Consider the following 17147-nt stretch of genomic DNA (forward strand, 5'->3'; position numbering starts at 1 on the left):
ATGCCGGCTTCCCATAAGGACACTGGTTTGAATCCCAGCTTCTCCACTTCCGATCCAGCTCCCTGATAATGTACCTAGGGAAGCATGGCGAGCCCCCCAAGTGCTTGTGCCCCTGCACCCACTGCGGGGAGTGAACCAGCGGATGGAAGATCTCTCTCTCCCTCCCGCTCCCTTTAACTCTGCCTGTCAAGTAAATAAAAATAAATATTTTTTTAAAACCCTCATTTTCTATTGTTAATAACACAGTGCCACAGACTCGTCCACTAGGTAGAAAACGGGTTTGTTTTGGCTCTGGTTCTGGTCCAAGGTCGAGGGGCTGCATCTGATGCTGGCCCTGCTGTCAGGGTCCTGAGGTGGCACAGGGCATCACATGTGACAGAAGCGTGCAAGAGACCAAGCCACACAGACTTCACTTACCCATCAGTCAAACGAAGGGATCAATTCATGGATCCATTGCCTTTTCCAGACCCCACCTGCTCCCGCTCAGCATTAATGTCTCAGTGGAGAGTAAATCACAACCCAAGTTTTGGAGGAAAGAAGCCACATTCAAACCACCGCAAATCCAGTAGTAAGAATTTCACACTACCACTGAAACCTAAAAGACTGTCTGTAATTTTTTTAAAAGCTTACTTAATCTTTTTTAAAAATTTATTTATTTGAGAGGCAGAGTTACAGAGAGAAAGAGAGACAGAGAGAAAGGCCTTCTATCTGCTAGTTCACTCCCTAAATGTCTGCATCAGCCGGAGCTGAGCCAATCTGCAGCCAGGAGCCAGGAGCTTCGTCCGGGTCTCCCATGTGGGTGCAGGGCCCCGAGCACTTGGGCTATTTTCTGCTGCTTTCCCAGGCCATAAGCAAAGAGCTGGATCAGAAAAGGAGCAGCCGGGATACAAACTGGCACCCCTATGGGATGCTGGTGCTGCAGGCAGAGGCTTAACTTACTATGCCACAGTGTGGGCCCCTATGTAAACTACTTGAAAGGCAGAACAGCAGAGAGAGAGAATCTTCCATCCACTGGTTCACTCCCCAAATGTCTGCAATAGCCAGAGCTGGGCCAGGCTGAAGCCAGAAGCCAGGAACATCATCGCCATCTCCCACGTGGGTTACAGGGGCCTAGGCCCTCGAGCCATCTTCCGCTGCCTCCCAAGGATGCTGGATCCAAAGAGTAGCAGGGACTCAAACTGGCACTCTGATACGGGATGCTGGCGGTCTAAGCAGCAGGTTAAACCACTGCACCACGGTGCCTGCCCCATCCATGGTTTTTAAAGGCCTGTTTACAACTGTATCTGACACCCACAATTTTGCCACACCCCCAGGTATAATTAGTAACTATATGTTAGAGTTTGCCCTCACTTTTTTTTTTTTTTAACTTTGTCAGTTGGCTGCAGTTAGCATCCTAAACTATGGTGGATAGAGGTAGGGTTCTTCAATCAGCATTTTGTTTTTCAAAAAATGTGGGCATTGTATGTTGTGGGTGGTGGTGACAGGGCCGTTCTGGATCTTGATTGCGGAGGTGGTTACAAAAATATGTATCTGATAAAGCTCGCACAGCTGTCCACTGAGAACATGAAGTTTTACTTTAAAACTTAACCATAATTAAAGCTAAGTTTTTTAAGTAGGGGAGAAAAATAACGCAGATTTTGCATGTGCTAGCTCTGAGTGACTTTGGACCCAGTTGTGTAATTCAAGTTCTCCTGGGTGCCCCCAAATAACCCAGCCTCTGGGACAAGCAGAGGGGCTGCGCTGGAGACCGCGTGTGGGATTGAGAGGAGAGATCAGCTTTCCAACGGCCTCGGCTTCAATATCCGCTGCCTCTTCCCCTCTGCGGCTCCTCCCTGCCTCCTCAAGAACCTCACCTCCCACTCAACCTCACATCCTCTCCCTGGGTCACGAACAGCAGGTGGGTCCTTTTGCCTTGTGTCTTCAACCTCATACCAGCTGTGGGTGTAATGACAGGTGTTGGAAATAACTGCAAATAGGCTTTTTTTTTTTTTTTAGTTTTATTTATTTATTTGAAAGGCAGTACAGAGAGGCAGAGAGAGAGAAGTCTTCTATCCACTGGTTCGCTCCCCAAATGGCTGCAACAGCCGGAGGTGAGCGGATACGAAACCGGGAGCCTGGAGCTTCTTCCGGGTCTCCCACGTCGGTACAGGGGCCCAAGCACTTGGGCCATCCTCCACTGCTTTCCAGGCTGCATTAGCAGGGAGCTGGATGGGAACAGAAGCAGCTAGGACTCAAACCAGTGCCCATATGGGATGCCGGCACAGGGCTTTAACCCCCTGCGCCACAGCGCCGGCCCCTGCAAATAGGCTTTTAAAAAGTCACTTCATCAGGCTGGTGTTCAGCCTAGCAGTGAGGATCCCCGTGTCCCGCATCAGAGTGCCTGGGTTCGACCCCGGCTCTGCTCCTGACTCCGGCTTCCTGCTAATGCAGACCCTAGGCGACAGCAGGGATGGCTCGAGTGATTGGGTTCCTGCCACCCATGCAGGAGACCTGGATTGCACTCCTAGTTCCTGGTTCCTGACTTTGATGCAGGTATTTGGAGAGTAAGAGCAGATGAGAGCTCGGTCTGCTTCGCAAATAATTAAGTAAATACTTTTTAAAAATCCCTTTACAAGCAATATTTATTGGGTTAAACGGCGTTGAGAGCAAGCACATGGACTGAGTGCAGAACAGCTGCCCCCACGGGGGCTGCCCTGGAGCCAGGGGGCCGACGAGAGCCTGGGAGGCTGTGACCTGGTCTGTGTCGGAGGGCAGAGCCCTGGCCTCCCACGTCCCCTCTGCCTCCAGCAGCTCTCTGGGGCGCTCCTTGTGCACGTCAGCTTGCCTGGGCCGCGGTGCCAACGTGTGGTCAAACATTAATCTGGATGTCTCTGTGAAGGTGCTTTTGGATGGCACCGTGGACTCTGGCAGCTGCCCTTCCTAGTGTCCGTGGGCCTTGTCCAACCAGCTGCGGGCCTCCAGAACTCCCAGACTGGGTCCCGGGGGCAGGCGGGCCAGCTCTTGGCTCCAAGCCAAGCTCACGGCTCTGTGATTGAGCCGCAGTGCCAGCTCTTCGCTGGCTCTCCCGCCGGCCCAGCCTGCAGAGTTGGGCTTGGCCAGCCTGGGTAATGACGCGAGTGGTCTCTGGTGAGGAGCTTCTCGCTGTGCACCCACATCCTGCTGGTTCTGCTTGTCTGGAGAGCCCTAATACAGAGCTCTCCCCTTGGTAGTTAAATATGCTGAACACAATTCCCTCCTCGGGCCCTATCCACGCCCACTTAGCCTCTCTCTTCCTCCTTCCCGTCTCCATTTCTCTACTCCCTCTGCCCTGAAAGCACTTTGGTCTGGCTTCCATCCCCAGCAAGCAGTTAAGATCGAAGATCTCCACGTTAATGAAACCGATAAATGCTAAGCACACCTTCATTTTATTTTTAAAAAATTTATTTGAAAGGCAGAATGAAGGAGCGATGGAGAGAGGGAGAGAGAGAAAGAGGGATCTTTCATCCGCTGGTCCACTCCTCAAATGCCTGCAACAGCCAGGTCTGGGCCAGGTCAAAGTAGAGAGTCAGGAATCCAGCCTGGTCTCTGAGTACAGGGGCCACCCTAGCAGTCCCTCGGCTATGTTGGTCTTGAAGCACCAGGGTTCACAGCTTTGGAAGAACACGTCTCTGGGTTCCCATGGCCTGGCTTTGCTCCAGTCTCTGGCCCTTCCTCTTCAGTCTTTAGCTTGTGCTGCATGCAAGTGTGTCAGCGCTGGAGTGCTCGGGAGCTCCCCCAGACCTTCTCTCTCCCTCCCTATCCCCAGGTCACATCACCCGCTCTGGGGCTTCATCCACCACCCGTTGGCTGACGAAGTCCAAAATCTGCACCCAGCTCTTTCCTCTGAGTTCTAGCCTCATGTGTCTGTCCAACAGCCCATTCAGCGCCCTGGTTATTCAGGAATCCCTGGGACACTAGGCTGGCTGACCCTCAAGAAAGGGAGCTGGGGCCAGCACTGTGGTGCAGTGGGTTAACGCCATGGCCTGAAGCACCGGCATCCCATATGGGCGCTGGTTCAAGACCTGGCTGCTCTACTTCTGATCCAGCTCTCTGCTGTGGCCTGGGAAAGCAGTAGAAGATGGCCCAAGTCCTTGGGACCCTGCACCCGCATGGGAAACCTGGAAGAAGCTCCTGGCTCCTGGCTTCAGATTGGCACAGCTCCGGCCGTTGTGGCCAATTGGGGAGTGAACCATCGGATGGAAGACCTCTCTCTCTCTCTCTCTCTGCCTCTCCTCTCTCTGTGTAACTCTGACTTTCAAATAATAAATAAAATAAATCTTTAAAAAAAATAAAGAAAGGGAGCCACGGTCCAGAAGCAACCCAGAAGGAGCCCAACACTCTGGGTGAAAAATGCTGTCATTCATTCAACATTACATCACTGATTTTACTTGCTGGATATTTCTCTGATCCAACCCCAGCTCCATAAATTTAGTTTTAGGTCACTGTAATCTTTTCTTCCTAAGTGGTCATCTCATGCGCATTCTTGGTCTTCTCAGGTTCATCCTGTAAGTTTAAGAGTGGTGTTTCAATGATGTAAATCTTAGCCTGTTTAAAACTCTCCAGTGCTTTCCCTAAATCCTTGGAATAAAGCCCGTAAATCAACACACTTGTGATAAAGTTTAATTTCTGAATTAGGCGCTGTATGAGATGAACAGCAATGACTGATGAAGAAATAGAACAAGTATAATAATACACTGCAGAAAGTTATCTGAAACTGAAGAATCTCACCGTCGTTAGCCATGGCCTCGCAGGCCCTACCTAGCCTGTTTGTCATCGTCTCGTCTCTCCTCCCTCCGGAGCGTCATCAGTGTCACCCCGTGCCGGGTGCTTGCCTCTGCCCGAGTGTTCCTTATGCCTGCAACCTTCCCGTCCCTTTGGCTGGCAGCCAGCAGCTCCTCAGGCCGTAGGGCTGGGTTTGAAGCACCCTTCCTCCGCCCCCTCTTCACTAACTCCCATGCTACAGACTCCGTAGCTTTTTCTCTAACACTTATCCCAAGAATGTGTGCCATGGTCAATCCGCTTACTTCCCTGCTAGACTGAAAATCCTGGGGGCCTCGTGCAGTCACAGATGACATTGATCTCCCTTTCTGGCAACCCAGCATCTGAACTTCCGCTGCTGACTCAATCACATTATGGAGCCTGGTGGGGCGGGCTGGGGGTGGGGCAGGGCACTTTCCCCACCTCTGTTGCAGGCGGAACCTAAGGGATCCCCGAGTCAGGCACGTGTAGAGGATTTGGGCTCAAGAGCTGGTTATGCAGGAGGAAAGCTTTGGGAAACTCACTTCTCCCCTCTGGGCAGAAGCAGCGGTGGGGGCGCCGTGGGGTTGTCCCTGGGACATGGGCAGCTTTGGTGCTGGCGACTGTGGTGGCTGCAGAGTAAGGTCCTGGCAGTGCCTGGTGTTCAGCAGGGCCCATCGCTCGGGAGTGGCTCTCCAGGCCCCAGTGCTCGCATCAGCGGCTAATGGCATTTCCAACCCTTATCTGCTTCCAGATCGGAGGACACCACAATGCACCAGTCAGAACCAATACCCGACCCCAGCCTTCAGCCTACTGTTGCAGCGGTCCCTGGCGTGGGGTACACACGCCGGGAGTTTGTGCAGGCAAAAGAGTGCATGAGACAACGAGGTTGTGGCGCTTTGCTAAACTGAAGATCCCTTATTCTTACAGAAAATTCACACATAAAACCTATTCTCTATCTTACATTGGAAGAGCAAAAGTCACAAATTGGCAACGGCTGGAAATTGATGTTGGAAATTTTTTTCTTTCCTTTTTTTTTTTTTTTTTTTTTTTAAGGAGCAACCCAGGCTAGAACCCGGCGCCCATATGGGATGCTGGCGCCGCAGGTGGAGGATTAACCAAGTGAGACAGGGCGCCGGCCCCGATATTGGAAATTTCTTTAAGGTTGTGCTCGCTGCATTTATCCTCCGTTTGTTTTTTCACTAGGAAAAAAATCCTATGCCTAAAAGGACAAACTGTTGGCTTGGCGAGCAAGGGGGCTGGACACCAAGCCAAAGGAATTCAAGGGCTGCTCTGTAGTAAGGAACATGGGGCAGAGCCTGGGTCTTCTGTGTAATGTGAATTTTCTCTTCCTGATGCCAAAATCGCAGCTGCCTCAAGTGAGCCTCGTGAGGATTAAGCTGGAGAACGGAAGCACTCAGGTGTCAGATGGGTGTGACCTCAGATGTCAGCCTCGCCGCAGTGTGAAAGCTACCTGCACTCAGTACAAACCGCACTTTAAACTCTGAAGGCCGAATTTTCCCAACTCAACCTAAGGGCTCCCTCGGTGTCTCCAGTCTTCCTCCTCACCCTTCTCTGCCTCCCTCAAGACAGTGATCGGTAGCTTGGCTGGCCAACACAGCCATGTTTAAGAAGCCGGCGATCCCGGCGGTGCGTTCATGCAGCCTCACCCTGACTCCAAGCCTCCCAGACGCGCGCTCTTTGACCAGAACCTTGGCGCGCTTCGGAAAGCATGCCGTCAGGGGAACGAGCTTTCAGAAACGGCTGGGGTGAAAGCTCATTGATAAAACCGAATCTGAGGCCCGCGCCGCGGCTCACTAGGCTAATCCTCCACCTAGCGGCGCCAGCACACCAGGTTCTAGTCCCAGTCGGGGCGCCGGATTCTGTCCCGGTTGTCCCTCTTCCAGGCCAGCTCTCTGCTGTGGCCAGGGAGTGCAGTGGAGGATGGCCCAAGTCCTTGGGCCCTGTACCCCATGGGAGACCAGGATAAGTACCTGGCTCCTGGCTTCGGATCAGCGCGGTGCGCCGGCCGTGGTGGCCAATGGAGGATGAACCAACAGCAAAGGAAGACCTTTCTCTCTGTCTCTCTCTCTCACTGTCCACTCTGCCTGTCAAAAAAAAAAAAAAAAAAAAAAAAACCGAACCTGCAGATGCTCAAATGCACAGCCAGAACCTCGGAATTTATCTTTACCCAAGGGCTTTCAGATCCACATAAAACAGCATAAGCCAGGCTGACAACACTGCCTCATGTTGGATCTGGCTCTGTCTTGCTCCCCCGGATCTACCGGGAAGAATATTAATTATTGCAGGAGTTACTGTTCTGTCTAAAAGCTTTGAGTTTTTCAGGATACAAACTGATGCTTCAGAACTCTTCCGGAAACATTAAGAAACCCCAGGTGCTTGATTTAGAAGGAGACTGGCTCCTGGGAAGTGGCTTTGCTTCATGTTGGCATCCCAGCTCTGTCATTTATTGCACTTGATCTTAAAGGCCCAGAAGCAAATTTGTCATTTATTAATGCTGTGACGTGGGCCAGTTATCAAACACTGCTGAGCCCTGCTCCCTTTACCTGCACAAAAGAAGCTGCTGGGACAGCCAAAAAGAAGCCCTTCGTGGAGGAAGGTGTCCTCGGCCAGTGACACAGAGGTAAACAAAACATCTCAGGCCCTCTGGCCCTTTCTTCCTAGGTTGAATTTGAGCCCAAACACTTGCAATGTGTAGCTATCTTATTCCAGCCCATGCAGTGGAATAATGTTACATAAATAACTTTGCATGGCTAGAATTACCCCAGTCCTGTGTTTAATGTCCTGCCAGCCAGCCTTGTGGGGCCTCCAATCCCATTATTCAATACAAAAATGACCACACAGCCCTGCTTGGCTTGTGACAATTCCAGGACAAACCCCAACAGAGGACAAGACCACATTTTATAAACAGGGCATGAGCTGATGGATTTAAATTGCATTTTTTTAGAAAAGATTTATTTATTTAATTAAAAGTCAGCGTTTCAGAGAGGTAGAGAGAGACAGAGAGAGATGTCTTCCATCTGCTGGTTTATTCCTGGGACCAAAGCCAGGCGCCAGGAGTTCCTTCTGGGTCTCCCATGTGTGTGCAAGGGTCCAAGCACTTGGACCATCATTTCCCGCTGCTCTCCAGGCCATTAGCAGGGAGCTGGATTGGAAGTGGTGCAGCCAGGACTCAAACCAACGCCCTTGTGGGATGCCGATGCCGCAGGTGGCAACTTTACCTGCTGTACCACAACATCAGCCCCCTAGAAGTTTAAGCCATCAGTTTGATCCATGTCACTTTGGATTGTAGGTTCTTTGAGTTCTAGTCTCCTTAAGTGTTTCTTTTTTAAAATTTATTTATTTATTTGTTTGAAAGTCAGAGTTACACAGAGAGAAAAGAAGCAGAAAGAGAGGTCTTCCATCTGATGGTTCACTCCCCAGTTGGCCACAACGGCTGGAGCTGTGCTGATCCAAAACCAGGAGCCAGGAGCTTCCCCCAGGTCTCCCATGTGGGTGCAGGGGCCCAAGGACTTGGGCCATCTTCTACTGCTTTCCCGGGCCATAGCAGAGAGCAAGATTGGAAGTGGAGCAGCTGGGTCTCGAACCAGCGCCCATATGGGATGCGGCACTTTAGGCCAGGCTGCGCCACAACACCAGTCCCGTCTTTGGTTTCTTACAGAGTTTCCTCTTCTCTCTCAAAAACAGAAATCTGAGAATGTGGTGTTACTCTGCACAGCTTGTGGCTCAGTCCTTCCTGAGGCCTGACCAGCTCAGTCTGATGAAACCATCTTGAAACTAGTTTGTGTTGAAAATGAAACTTGGGTGGGAGGGCACTGCTACGGCGCATGGGTTAAAGTCCCAGTCTGCAGCGCCAGGATTCCATAAGGGTTCCGGTTCGAGTCCTGGCTGCTCCACTTCCAATCCAGCTCTCTGCTGTGGCTTGGGAAAGCAGTAGATGATGGTGCAATCGGCGCAGCTCTGGCCATTGCAGCCATCTGGGGAGTGAACCAGTGGGTAGAAGACCTCTCTCTCGCTCTCTCTGCCTTGCCTTTCTGTAATTCTGCCTTTCAAATAAATAAGTGAATCTAAAAAGAAAGAAAGAAAGAAAGAAAGAAAGAAAGAAAGAAAGAAAGAAAGAAAGAAAGAAAGAAAGAAAGAAAGAAAGAAAGAAAGAAAGAAAGAAAATGAGACTTGGTAATTTTCAGTCTTTTTAGCATTCGAGATGTGAGCAGCCTACTATCAATTTTGGGAACTGGTGGACTCGTCCAAGGCATGGACTTTGCCGGAGGAACACAGCCCCTGAGGGAACCAGACAAGAGCAGACGGGTCCGACCTCAGATCATCTTAGCCTCGCCACGGTGTGAAAGCGACACACACTCAGTAGAAACCGCACTTTCAACTCTGAAGGCGGAACTTTTCCCAAGCCAGTGACAGGCTGCGTGATGCTTCGATGCTGCTGCGAGCCCTCCCCTCGTCCCCCCTCCCCCGTCCCCGCGGGTGAGCACCCTCAGTCCAGTGGTCCACATTCAGTGAGTTAGACTTGCCATCAGAGAAGCTTATTTGGTAACACACAATGTGTTATCCTGCCACTATTGTCCATGCAAGTGCCCCAAGCATACTTTAGCAAGCCTGGGTAGTTTTATTCCATGCATTTTCAGCTTACACTGTGTTCAATTTACGATGGCTTTAGCAGGTGTCATCCATTTAAGTCAGGACAGTTCAGCGTGACAGGTGCCACAGTGGTGTACATGCCAGAAGTCTGGGTGAGTGTGGAGAAGTCAACAACCTGGTTGGGGGAGGGGTGGGAGAGGAACCTCTGAGCTGAGCCCTGAAAAATGCTGAGGGTGGGGTGTGGCTCAAAGTCCACGTTACACTCCCTGACAGGGGACAGGCCACTGGGAGGGGAGGCTGGAGGTTGGCAGGCCTGGCTGCCACTTGAGGGAACTTGAACTTCACCCCCAAGTCAAAGGGGGAACCACTTGTGGATTTCAAGAGTTCCATGATGTGATCAGATTTGTATTTTAGGACAACTACTGTGGCTGCTGAGGGAAACGCCTAGAGCAGCACGGTCCAGTCAGGACCCCACGGCACTCTCCGGGCAGCCCAGCCAAGCAGCCCAGCGCCTGACTCAACACAGGGGAGGGTGAGCTGTTTCCAAGGGGACTGCCTGGAATCCGGCGGGGGAAGAGAAGCAGCAGTCTCCTGGTGTGGAGCTGGAGGGGTGCTTGTGCCTTTCACAGACATCCAGCAAAGGGGGAGCAGGGGGGCAGAGCTGGGCAAGGCTGGGCAGCAGAGTCTGAAATGCCCACGCACGTGCCGGGGTGGTGTGTGGGCGGGGCTTAATCTCGGGGTCTGGAGGTCAGCAGGCATCCAGGCCATGAATCGCATCTGCCTGCGATAAATCGCTTTGAGAACTTTTTAAAATAGTGTTTGTTGCCTTAACTATGTCCAGTTTCTCCTCACTCATACTAGGAGTGGGAGCAGAGGACAGGACAATGCATAGTGGAGTGGAGGTGGAATTCACTGAGGCTGGGGAGACCGGGGGACTCTGGTTTCTGGTAAAGTGTTCCAGTGATATAAGCTGCGGAAAAGGTGTAGGCTTTGGGGCTGGCGTTATGGTGCAGCGTGTTAAGCCGCCACCAGCATCCCACATGAGCACCTGTTCAAGTCCCAGTGGCTCCTTTTCCCATCCAGCTCCCCACTAATGCACACGGGAAAGCAGTGCCACCCACGTGGGACACCAGGCTCCTGGCCCAGGTCACTGCGGCCAACTGGGGAGTGAACCAGCACATGGAAGATACCTCTCAGTCACTCTTTCAAATAAACACATAATCTTTAAAAAGAAAGAAAAGGTATAGTGTTTACTAAGTGGTAACCAAGGAATTTCGGGTGAGATTTGTAATACCTCTTCCCCCACCGTTTTCAACCCCATTTTGCTTAGGCAAACTTCAGATCTGCATTTTAAAGTCTAAGAATTGACAGCAGCTTAACCATCCATTTGCATATTATTTATAGGACTTGGCATTGCCCATTCACTTTTGATGAGCTGTTTTCTCAACCAGAGAAATGAGGCCTCTGGCAGAACTGGTTTTCCCTTCAATCTGTGCGCCGGATACTGTTAGGACCTTTGATTTTATTTTTGTGATTCTAGGTAAGAGACAGTAATAAAGGACGTGGGAATCTTAACAAATTCTGTTCCCTCCCTCTGAAAGAGTTCACTCAGTTGCATAATTGGCTTACAACTGTGCTAATACTTTGATTTTCATACTTCTCGTGGAGGGGAGTGCATATATCAATCAAGGGGTAAAAGATGTGAAGGTTAAAGCAGCCAGAATAAGGCCGAAGGCTTATTGAAGAGAAAGCATTTATGATTTGTAATCTGTTTAACCCAACTACCCAGAATTCACATTTTTCTCTGCACTGTGGTCCATCATCTCGGTCCACTTACCCTAAGGCACAAAGCAGGAATTTAAAATACACGTACACACGACCGATCTCCTGCCCAATGCACAATTTATAAAGTGCCCACAGTGCCTATTCCTAGGTCACCCATTCTCAATCCTGCTTTTTAGCCTGAACCTTGTAATTTACTAACAGCAATTACATAATTAAAACACTACCTCATGCAACCTCTTGCTTTGCAAGTGACAGACAAGTTCAAGAGCATCGAGCTGGCCAGCCTGAGAGGTGGCAGAACCCCGTGGGGGCTTCCAGCTTAGTCAAGGTCACTGACACTTTTGGTTGGTGCCAGGGAATGACGGCAGAATGGGTGACGCTTCTAGGAGTTGAGCGTTGGTTCCGGTCTCCATTCAGATCAGGAGATACTGAGGAGAACAGCCTCTGCCCCAGGCTCCTCTGGAGACCTCGTCTTCAAGAGAAAACAGAACCACCACACGTGGCTCTCTCCTGCTAGCCACTAACATTGCCGCCCTTTCCCACCTCTCATTTTCCAACAAGAATGTTCAGTTTATATGTTTTGTGGACTTCCTCTTCCCAGGGTTCATCCCCCATCCAAGGACTTGGGCCTATTCCCTCCTACTTACTTCATGAGTGGAAACGAACATACTCCACTCTCATTATTTATCTGCTCCCTTGTTCCTTTAAATACTTCCCTTTGATCTCACTTCTTAGCCTGCAAGCTTATTATCCCTGTACCCTAACCGAAGCCAACAATCCTACCATCTAGTCTCCTCTTTGAAATTTCCTCCACTTCCTTGCTATTCACCCGCTGCCCCCGTGCAGTCTGATCTAGAGTCCCTGATACTCCTACGGATAAAATGCTCTTGCAAAAGGTGGGCTATGATCCAGCTGCCAGTCCACAAGCTTCTCTTCAATTCATCTATCTCACCACGAAATGTGACAGCACTGGTCAGCCCCCCTCCTTTGGGAGGTCCTCCTACCATACTAATTATATAATTCACCTCCTTGAGCTCCTCTGCTGCTCCTTCTTCAAAATGTTGGGCTTCACAGCTACTTTGAGAACTCCAGTGCGATCATGTATCTACAGCATGTGTGTCTGCGTGTGTGTTTCATTTCCACTCCAGACATTTCTCCTGTGTTCTAGTTCTACTTGGTAAGTGTCCTCTGGTTTTGTCCAATCAAATGTTCCCCTCAACACTTCATATTCAATATACTCCAAGCTGGAATTCTTTCCTCTCCTTACTTAATTATTGACATCAATACAGGTTCAGGCCAAAAAAAACTAAACCCCACCAAAACCAGAAGGCGACACCTGCCTTGCTTCTTATCAGTTCCCTTCTGTTTTGCTAACCCCAGAGGTACAGGCAGGGCAAGCTCTAGTTATTCCTACCTGCAGAGCTGAGTGATCTCCTTGCCTCTTTACAATGTGGCATGGTCCTTGAAGACAGCTCTTAAATCATTTCCCTGTTTAAATAAAGTAATAAACCCACGGAGTATCCTGCTGACTATACAACCAAGTGGGACCTCTAGAAGAGCGTATGAATCTCAACCACATTCAACACTAACCCACATTTTCAGTTTCCTCGCTATCCATGTTTTCCGGCCACGCTGAACTTCTGCTATTTCTGGAACGCATCTCACAGGTGTCAGTGGCTGCCATTCCCTTTACCAGGCATACTCTCGACTCCTCTCTGAACTTGGTGAAGCCTGCTATGGTCTCCCCACGGGAACAGCCTGTAGCTGCTGGCAGAACGACGCTCTGCAGGCTCCAGTGCACGGTGCTTCCTGCACGCTGCTAGTACAGCACGCACCCCCCCATCACAGAGTGGGGGTCACCTCCCCAAGGTGGGAGCCTGGGAGGGCAGAAGCCCTGCCTACTGCTCTGGTGCAGCGAGAGGTGCTGGTTTTTGGAGAACTTGAGGTGGAAAGCTCTGTGTGTACAGGAGGCCTTGTCACCAAGCAACACACATAACATAAAAATGATCAAGTGACAGAAGAAGTTTTGTGAGAGCTTTAATGGCACAAAATGTTTATAGCTACAAGTTATACATGTATTGTAAACTGTATATAATGATACAAAGTGCTAACTAAATAGATGAAGAATGCATAATCACTTTGGCTCAGTTATTTCCAATCATTTCAAAAACTGGTTCATTTATAAGTTCATCTGTCTGGCTGAGTCTTCTGTTTCCATTGTTCAGAATGGTAAATGTTCTTACTGCACTCAAAGTAACTTGTTGCACGATTCAATGAGCAAGTCTGTACGGCTTTGATTCTATTTACAAGTATTTTAAGCCAGTTTTCTTCACACGTAAGAAAAATGAAGCCTGCCTTTTCACCCCAAATTGTAAACAGGTGTAAAGCTTCTTAAACATTGATCTGAAAATTTCAACTGTTAATTGTTGAGTTCACCTTCCCAAAGAGGCGATCTGTTTCCGTTCGATGCAAATCTGGATCGGAACATGTTCATCCATCCCTTATGTCAGGGCTACCAATAAAGACTGCATGATCCCACCTTGTAAGCTGTACTCTGATGATATATTCATATTTTAAGTAATACCCTATAATTTCACACTTTTAAAAAGGGAAAAATTAAATATTTTCAATGCTGAAAAAAACCAAAAATATATCCAGGTTCAACTGCACTGACAGAATTGCTACCAAATTTCAAAAGCGGCAACGAGCCGCCGGTGAAAAGTGGCTCTCATTTAGAGCAGTTTTCTTTTTCCCTGACACCAACTGTAGTACAAACTGTGTATGTTAGCAGTTTAGCTACTCAGTTCTCTTTAAGTTCATCAGCCTTTCCAATTTTATTCAAAATCAGTGAGCCGTCAGATTTACTTCCCAAAGAAAGTCAAATATGAACACTTGAAATAAATAGATTTCAGAAGGCAAATCAAGTGTTACCAGGTTTGAGTAAGACAGAAACAGGTATAATAAAAACATTCATAATTTTTTAGACTTCTTCTAATGCTAGAAAGAAAAATAAAGAACTCAAAAAACTAGTTTAGAAATATCTTCTTTCTTAATATCTGACTATATTCTTGAAAAAAAGTAGAAATTTTTTTTATCAGTATGTTATTTCCCACTGTAACACATCAATTTTACAAAGCTTGATGTGAGAGAATTAATTTCTGTGAACTGTCAAACCTGGCTGTCATAGTGTTTTTACTCGTCAACCTGATGCACTTTAAAGATTGCTAGCTTTAAAATTAACAATGGTTCTCTAAATACTGAATAGGAATGTTTACATCATAAACAGTAATTATTTATATAGAAAACATATAGTAGTATCCTTCCGAGTCAGGCTATGTGTTCTGCAATCCAATAAAATCTACTTGAAATAACTGGTCAATCTGGTGCTTGTGAACAATTTGGTCCTAAAGCTTCACATTTTAGAAACAAAGAAAAAAAAAATGTCACTGAAGGAATCTGTTTAGTATTCCCAAACTCAAAGAGTTTAGCCTAACAGAAAAGATGGCTCCATGAGAAAATGACCTGTGCCTGCAAAGTCACAGGAATCACCTTGGGAAGACTGCACGGTAAACAGGAACGAAGGGAGAGATCAGAGGAAACACATGGCAGCTTTCCAGGACTGTGCCAGCTGTTCCCACAAGCCAAGTCTGGTTCTCAGAGTTGCACAAGTGCCGGGAATAACTCTGAAACAAGGATCTTCAGAGCTGAAAGGCTGCAGAGCGTAAGTGATGCTTCCTAAAACAAGAAGCCTGTAGTATCACCACAAATTGGAACTCATTCCAAAGTCTCTTCTTAGAGAAAACAATTAAGAAATAAAAAAAATTAAAGTCATGAAAAATTCACATGCAGCTAATACATAAAAATACCAACCACGTACACACACAAGTCTCAAAAGCAACTCCGTACATGTCAAAGCCTGAGACGTGCCTTCTCAGAAGTAGATTCTACGCCATAGAAAAGACAGCAGTACAACATACTAGTATTAAAATCTGCTCATGGAGTTTAGTTCTTATTCTATTTCCTAGCTATCATTTATACAGCCTGCCTCCTACAAATTAGAAGGCGCTAGTAGGAGGCTTAGAAAAAAAAGTGGCTCCAAAGCTGGTTTAAAATAATTTTTTATTGCCCAAGTTTTTTTTGTGTGTGTGTCTTGCTTTTTTGTTTATTTGTTTTTGTTTTTGTTTTTTTAATAACTATAAATTCAAGCTTAGGGAAGCTTGCCTTTGTCTTGGAAAGAAAAAGAAAAGAAAAACTGAACCACAAGCTTTTATATGATTCGCTAACCTGATCTTGTTTTAAGAGAGAGATGGTAGTTAGCATTGCAAGAGTAAAATTCATACCATGAATGACACAGGTCCAAGTCTGGTAGTAGTAAGAGATAATAGCTTTGTTGACAAAATTATAATCTGCTGGTGGCATTTGCAGAAAAGAAGCCCTTGCAAATTTCTAAACAACAGTAAACTCTGTTAGGAAATTCTAAAGTGTCTTACAGGCCAGAAAGGGAATTAAGGTTAGTAAAATGCCTCAACAGAGTTGGAATAAAATACTGGATTTGAGAGTTACTGGAATTGGATATGTAAAAATAGGGTGGTAGTTTGGGTCATGCTTACAATGGTCTCAAGTTCAAATAAACTACTGTGACAATACACCACTTCACAGGTCACACGCGTGTCCAGGGCTTCGCTCCCCTCAGTAGGTGCTGGCAGACGGTGCACTCAGTCGTTTTCCAATATAGATGCTGGAAGGAAGCAGAGCAATCAAGTCCACAGCTGAATCCCACTTAAAACCGCACCTTCCAGCTGCTGTCAAAGGCTCTAAGGCACCGCGCCCTACCACCCAGAAATCGTCACTGACTTTCTTACACCCAGTCACCAGCCCAGCCAAACTGGTTTTTTTCTGGTTCTACTTGCTCATTAAGTCAGGACTGGACAGCACGGGGCAGGGAAGCAGACACGGTAAAGTCGGACACAACAGAACAGACCCCTTCCAAGAGAACAGCCCGGCTCCCCTGCTTGGAAATGTTCCTTTCTGGTGGGCAGAGTTCTACTGACACTTCAGATGCAAAACCACGGTAGTATGCCAAGCGGCTTTGGTGTTCAACAGAGGAGAAACCCATGGAAGCTGCCAGGCTTTAAAGACAGCTGTTGCCACCACTCTTCAGGATGAGGGGCTTGGGACTACCTCCCGGAGCAGGCAAGTGCCTGGCCCCTGTAGCTACAGAAGCAGAAGGGAAGTTATGGGAAATAAGTAACTACCTCCACCCCCCAGTGCAAAACAAGAAACCAAGATTTTAAAGCTTTTACGTTCATCTGTGGAAATGGCCACACTCACTGCAAGAGAAACTACCTGAAGATTCATGCTGCTGCAGGACCAAAAACCAATGCCTTAGGGCAGATGAACTGGGCAGTGGGTAAGACTAAATTCCTGCCACCTCCTCATGTTGTGCCCACAGCACACTCACACTGTCCCCTCCCGCTCCACAATCTCCATTTTTTTTTTTTTTTTAAGATTTTATTTATTTATTTGAGAGGTACAGTTACAGACAGAGAGAGGAAGAGACAGAGAGAAAGGTCTCCTATCTGCTGGTTCGCTCCCCAAGTGGTCTCGATGGCCGGAGCTGAACTGATCTGAAGCCAAGAGCCAGGAGCTTCTTCCAGGTCTCCCATGTGGGTGAAGGGGCCCAAGCACTTGGGCCATCTTCTACTGCTTTCCCAGGCCACAGCAGAGAGCTGGATCTGAAGAGAAGCTGCTGGGACACAAACCGGTGCCCACATGGGATGCCAGTGCCGCAGTTGGAAGCTTTACCTACCATGCCACAGTGCTGGCCCCCACAATCTCCATTTCGCTGTTGGATTATTGTCCTTGGCCTCACAAGAGCAGAGTAAGCACCAGGAGACACAAAAGGTGTGTGTGGAAAGTTGTATCTGTGTCTCTGTGTTCGCATCTCTGTGTGACAGCTGAGTTCCCCACAAAGGGAAGAGATGGCCATCTTT

At 48.3% G+C, this 17147-nt stretch overlaps 1 protein-coding gene and 1 long non-coding RNA gene across 3 annotated transcripts in view; one reads left to right on the top strand and one right to left on the bottom strand.

Annotated features, from left to right (window-relative positions):
• Positions 1-15893, top strand: LOC127490261 (uncharacterized). Its single transcript, XR_007918118.2, has 2 exons — positions 1-1897; positions 5510-15893. It is a non-coding gene; the product is annotated as an uncharacterized lncRNA (long non-coding RNA).
• The window catches only part of BNIP3L (BCL2 interacting protein 3 like), a 24390-nt gene continuing 20421 nt past the window's right edge, over positions 13179-17147 (bottom strand). For both annotated transcript variants that reach the window (XM_002709456.5, XM_008249373.4), the window contains exon 6: positions 13179-15892. In XM_002709456.5, coding sequence (XP_002709502.1) covers positions 15844-15892 — 49 coding nt within the window. In that variant the 3' untranslated portion in view covers positions 13179-15843. The remainder of the gene's footprint in view (positions 15893-17147) is intronic.

Source organism: Oryctolagus cuniculus, chromosome 2, assembly GCF_964237555.1.
Source record: "Oryctolagus cuniculus chromosome 2, mOryCun1.1, whole genome shotgun sequence".
Lineage (NCBI taxonomy): Eukaryota > Metazoa > Chordata > Mammalia > Lagomorpha > Leporidae > Oryctolagus > Oryctolagus cuniculus.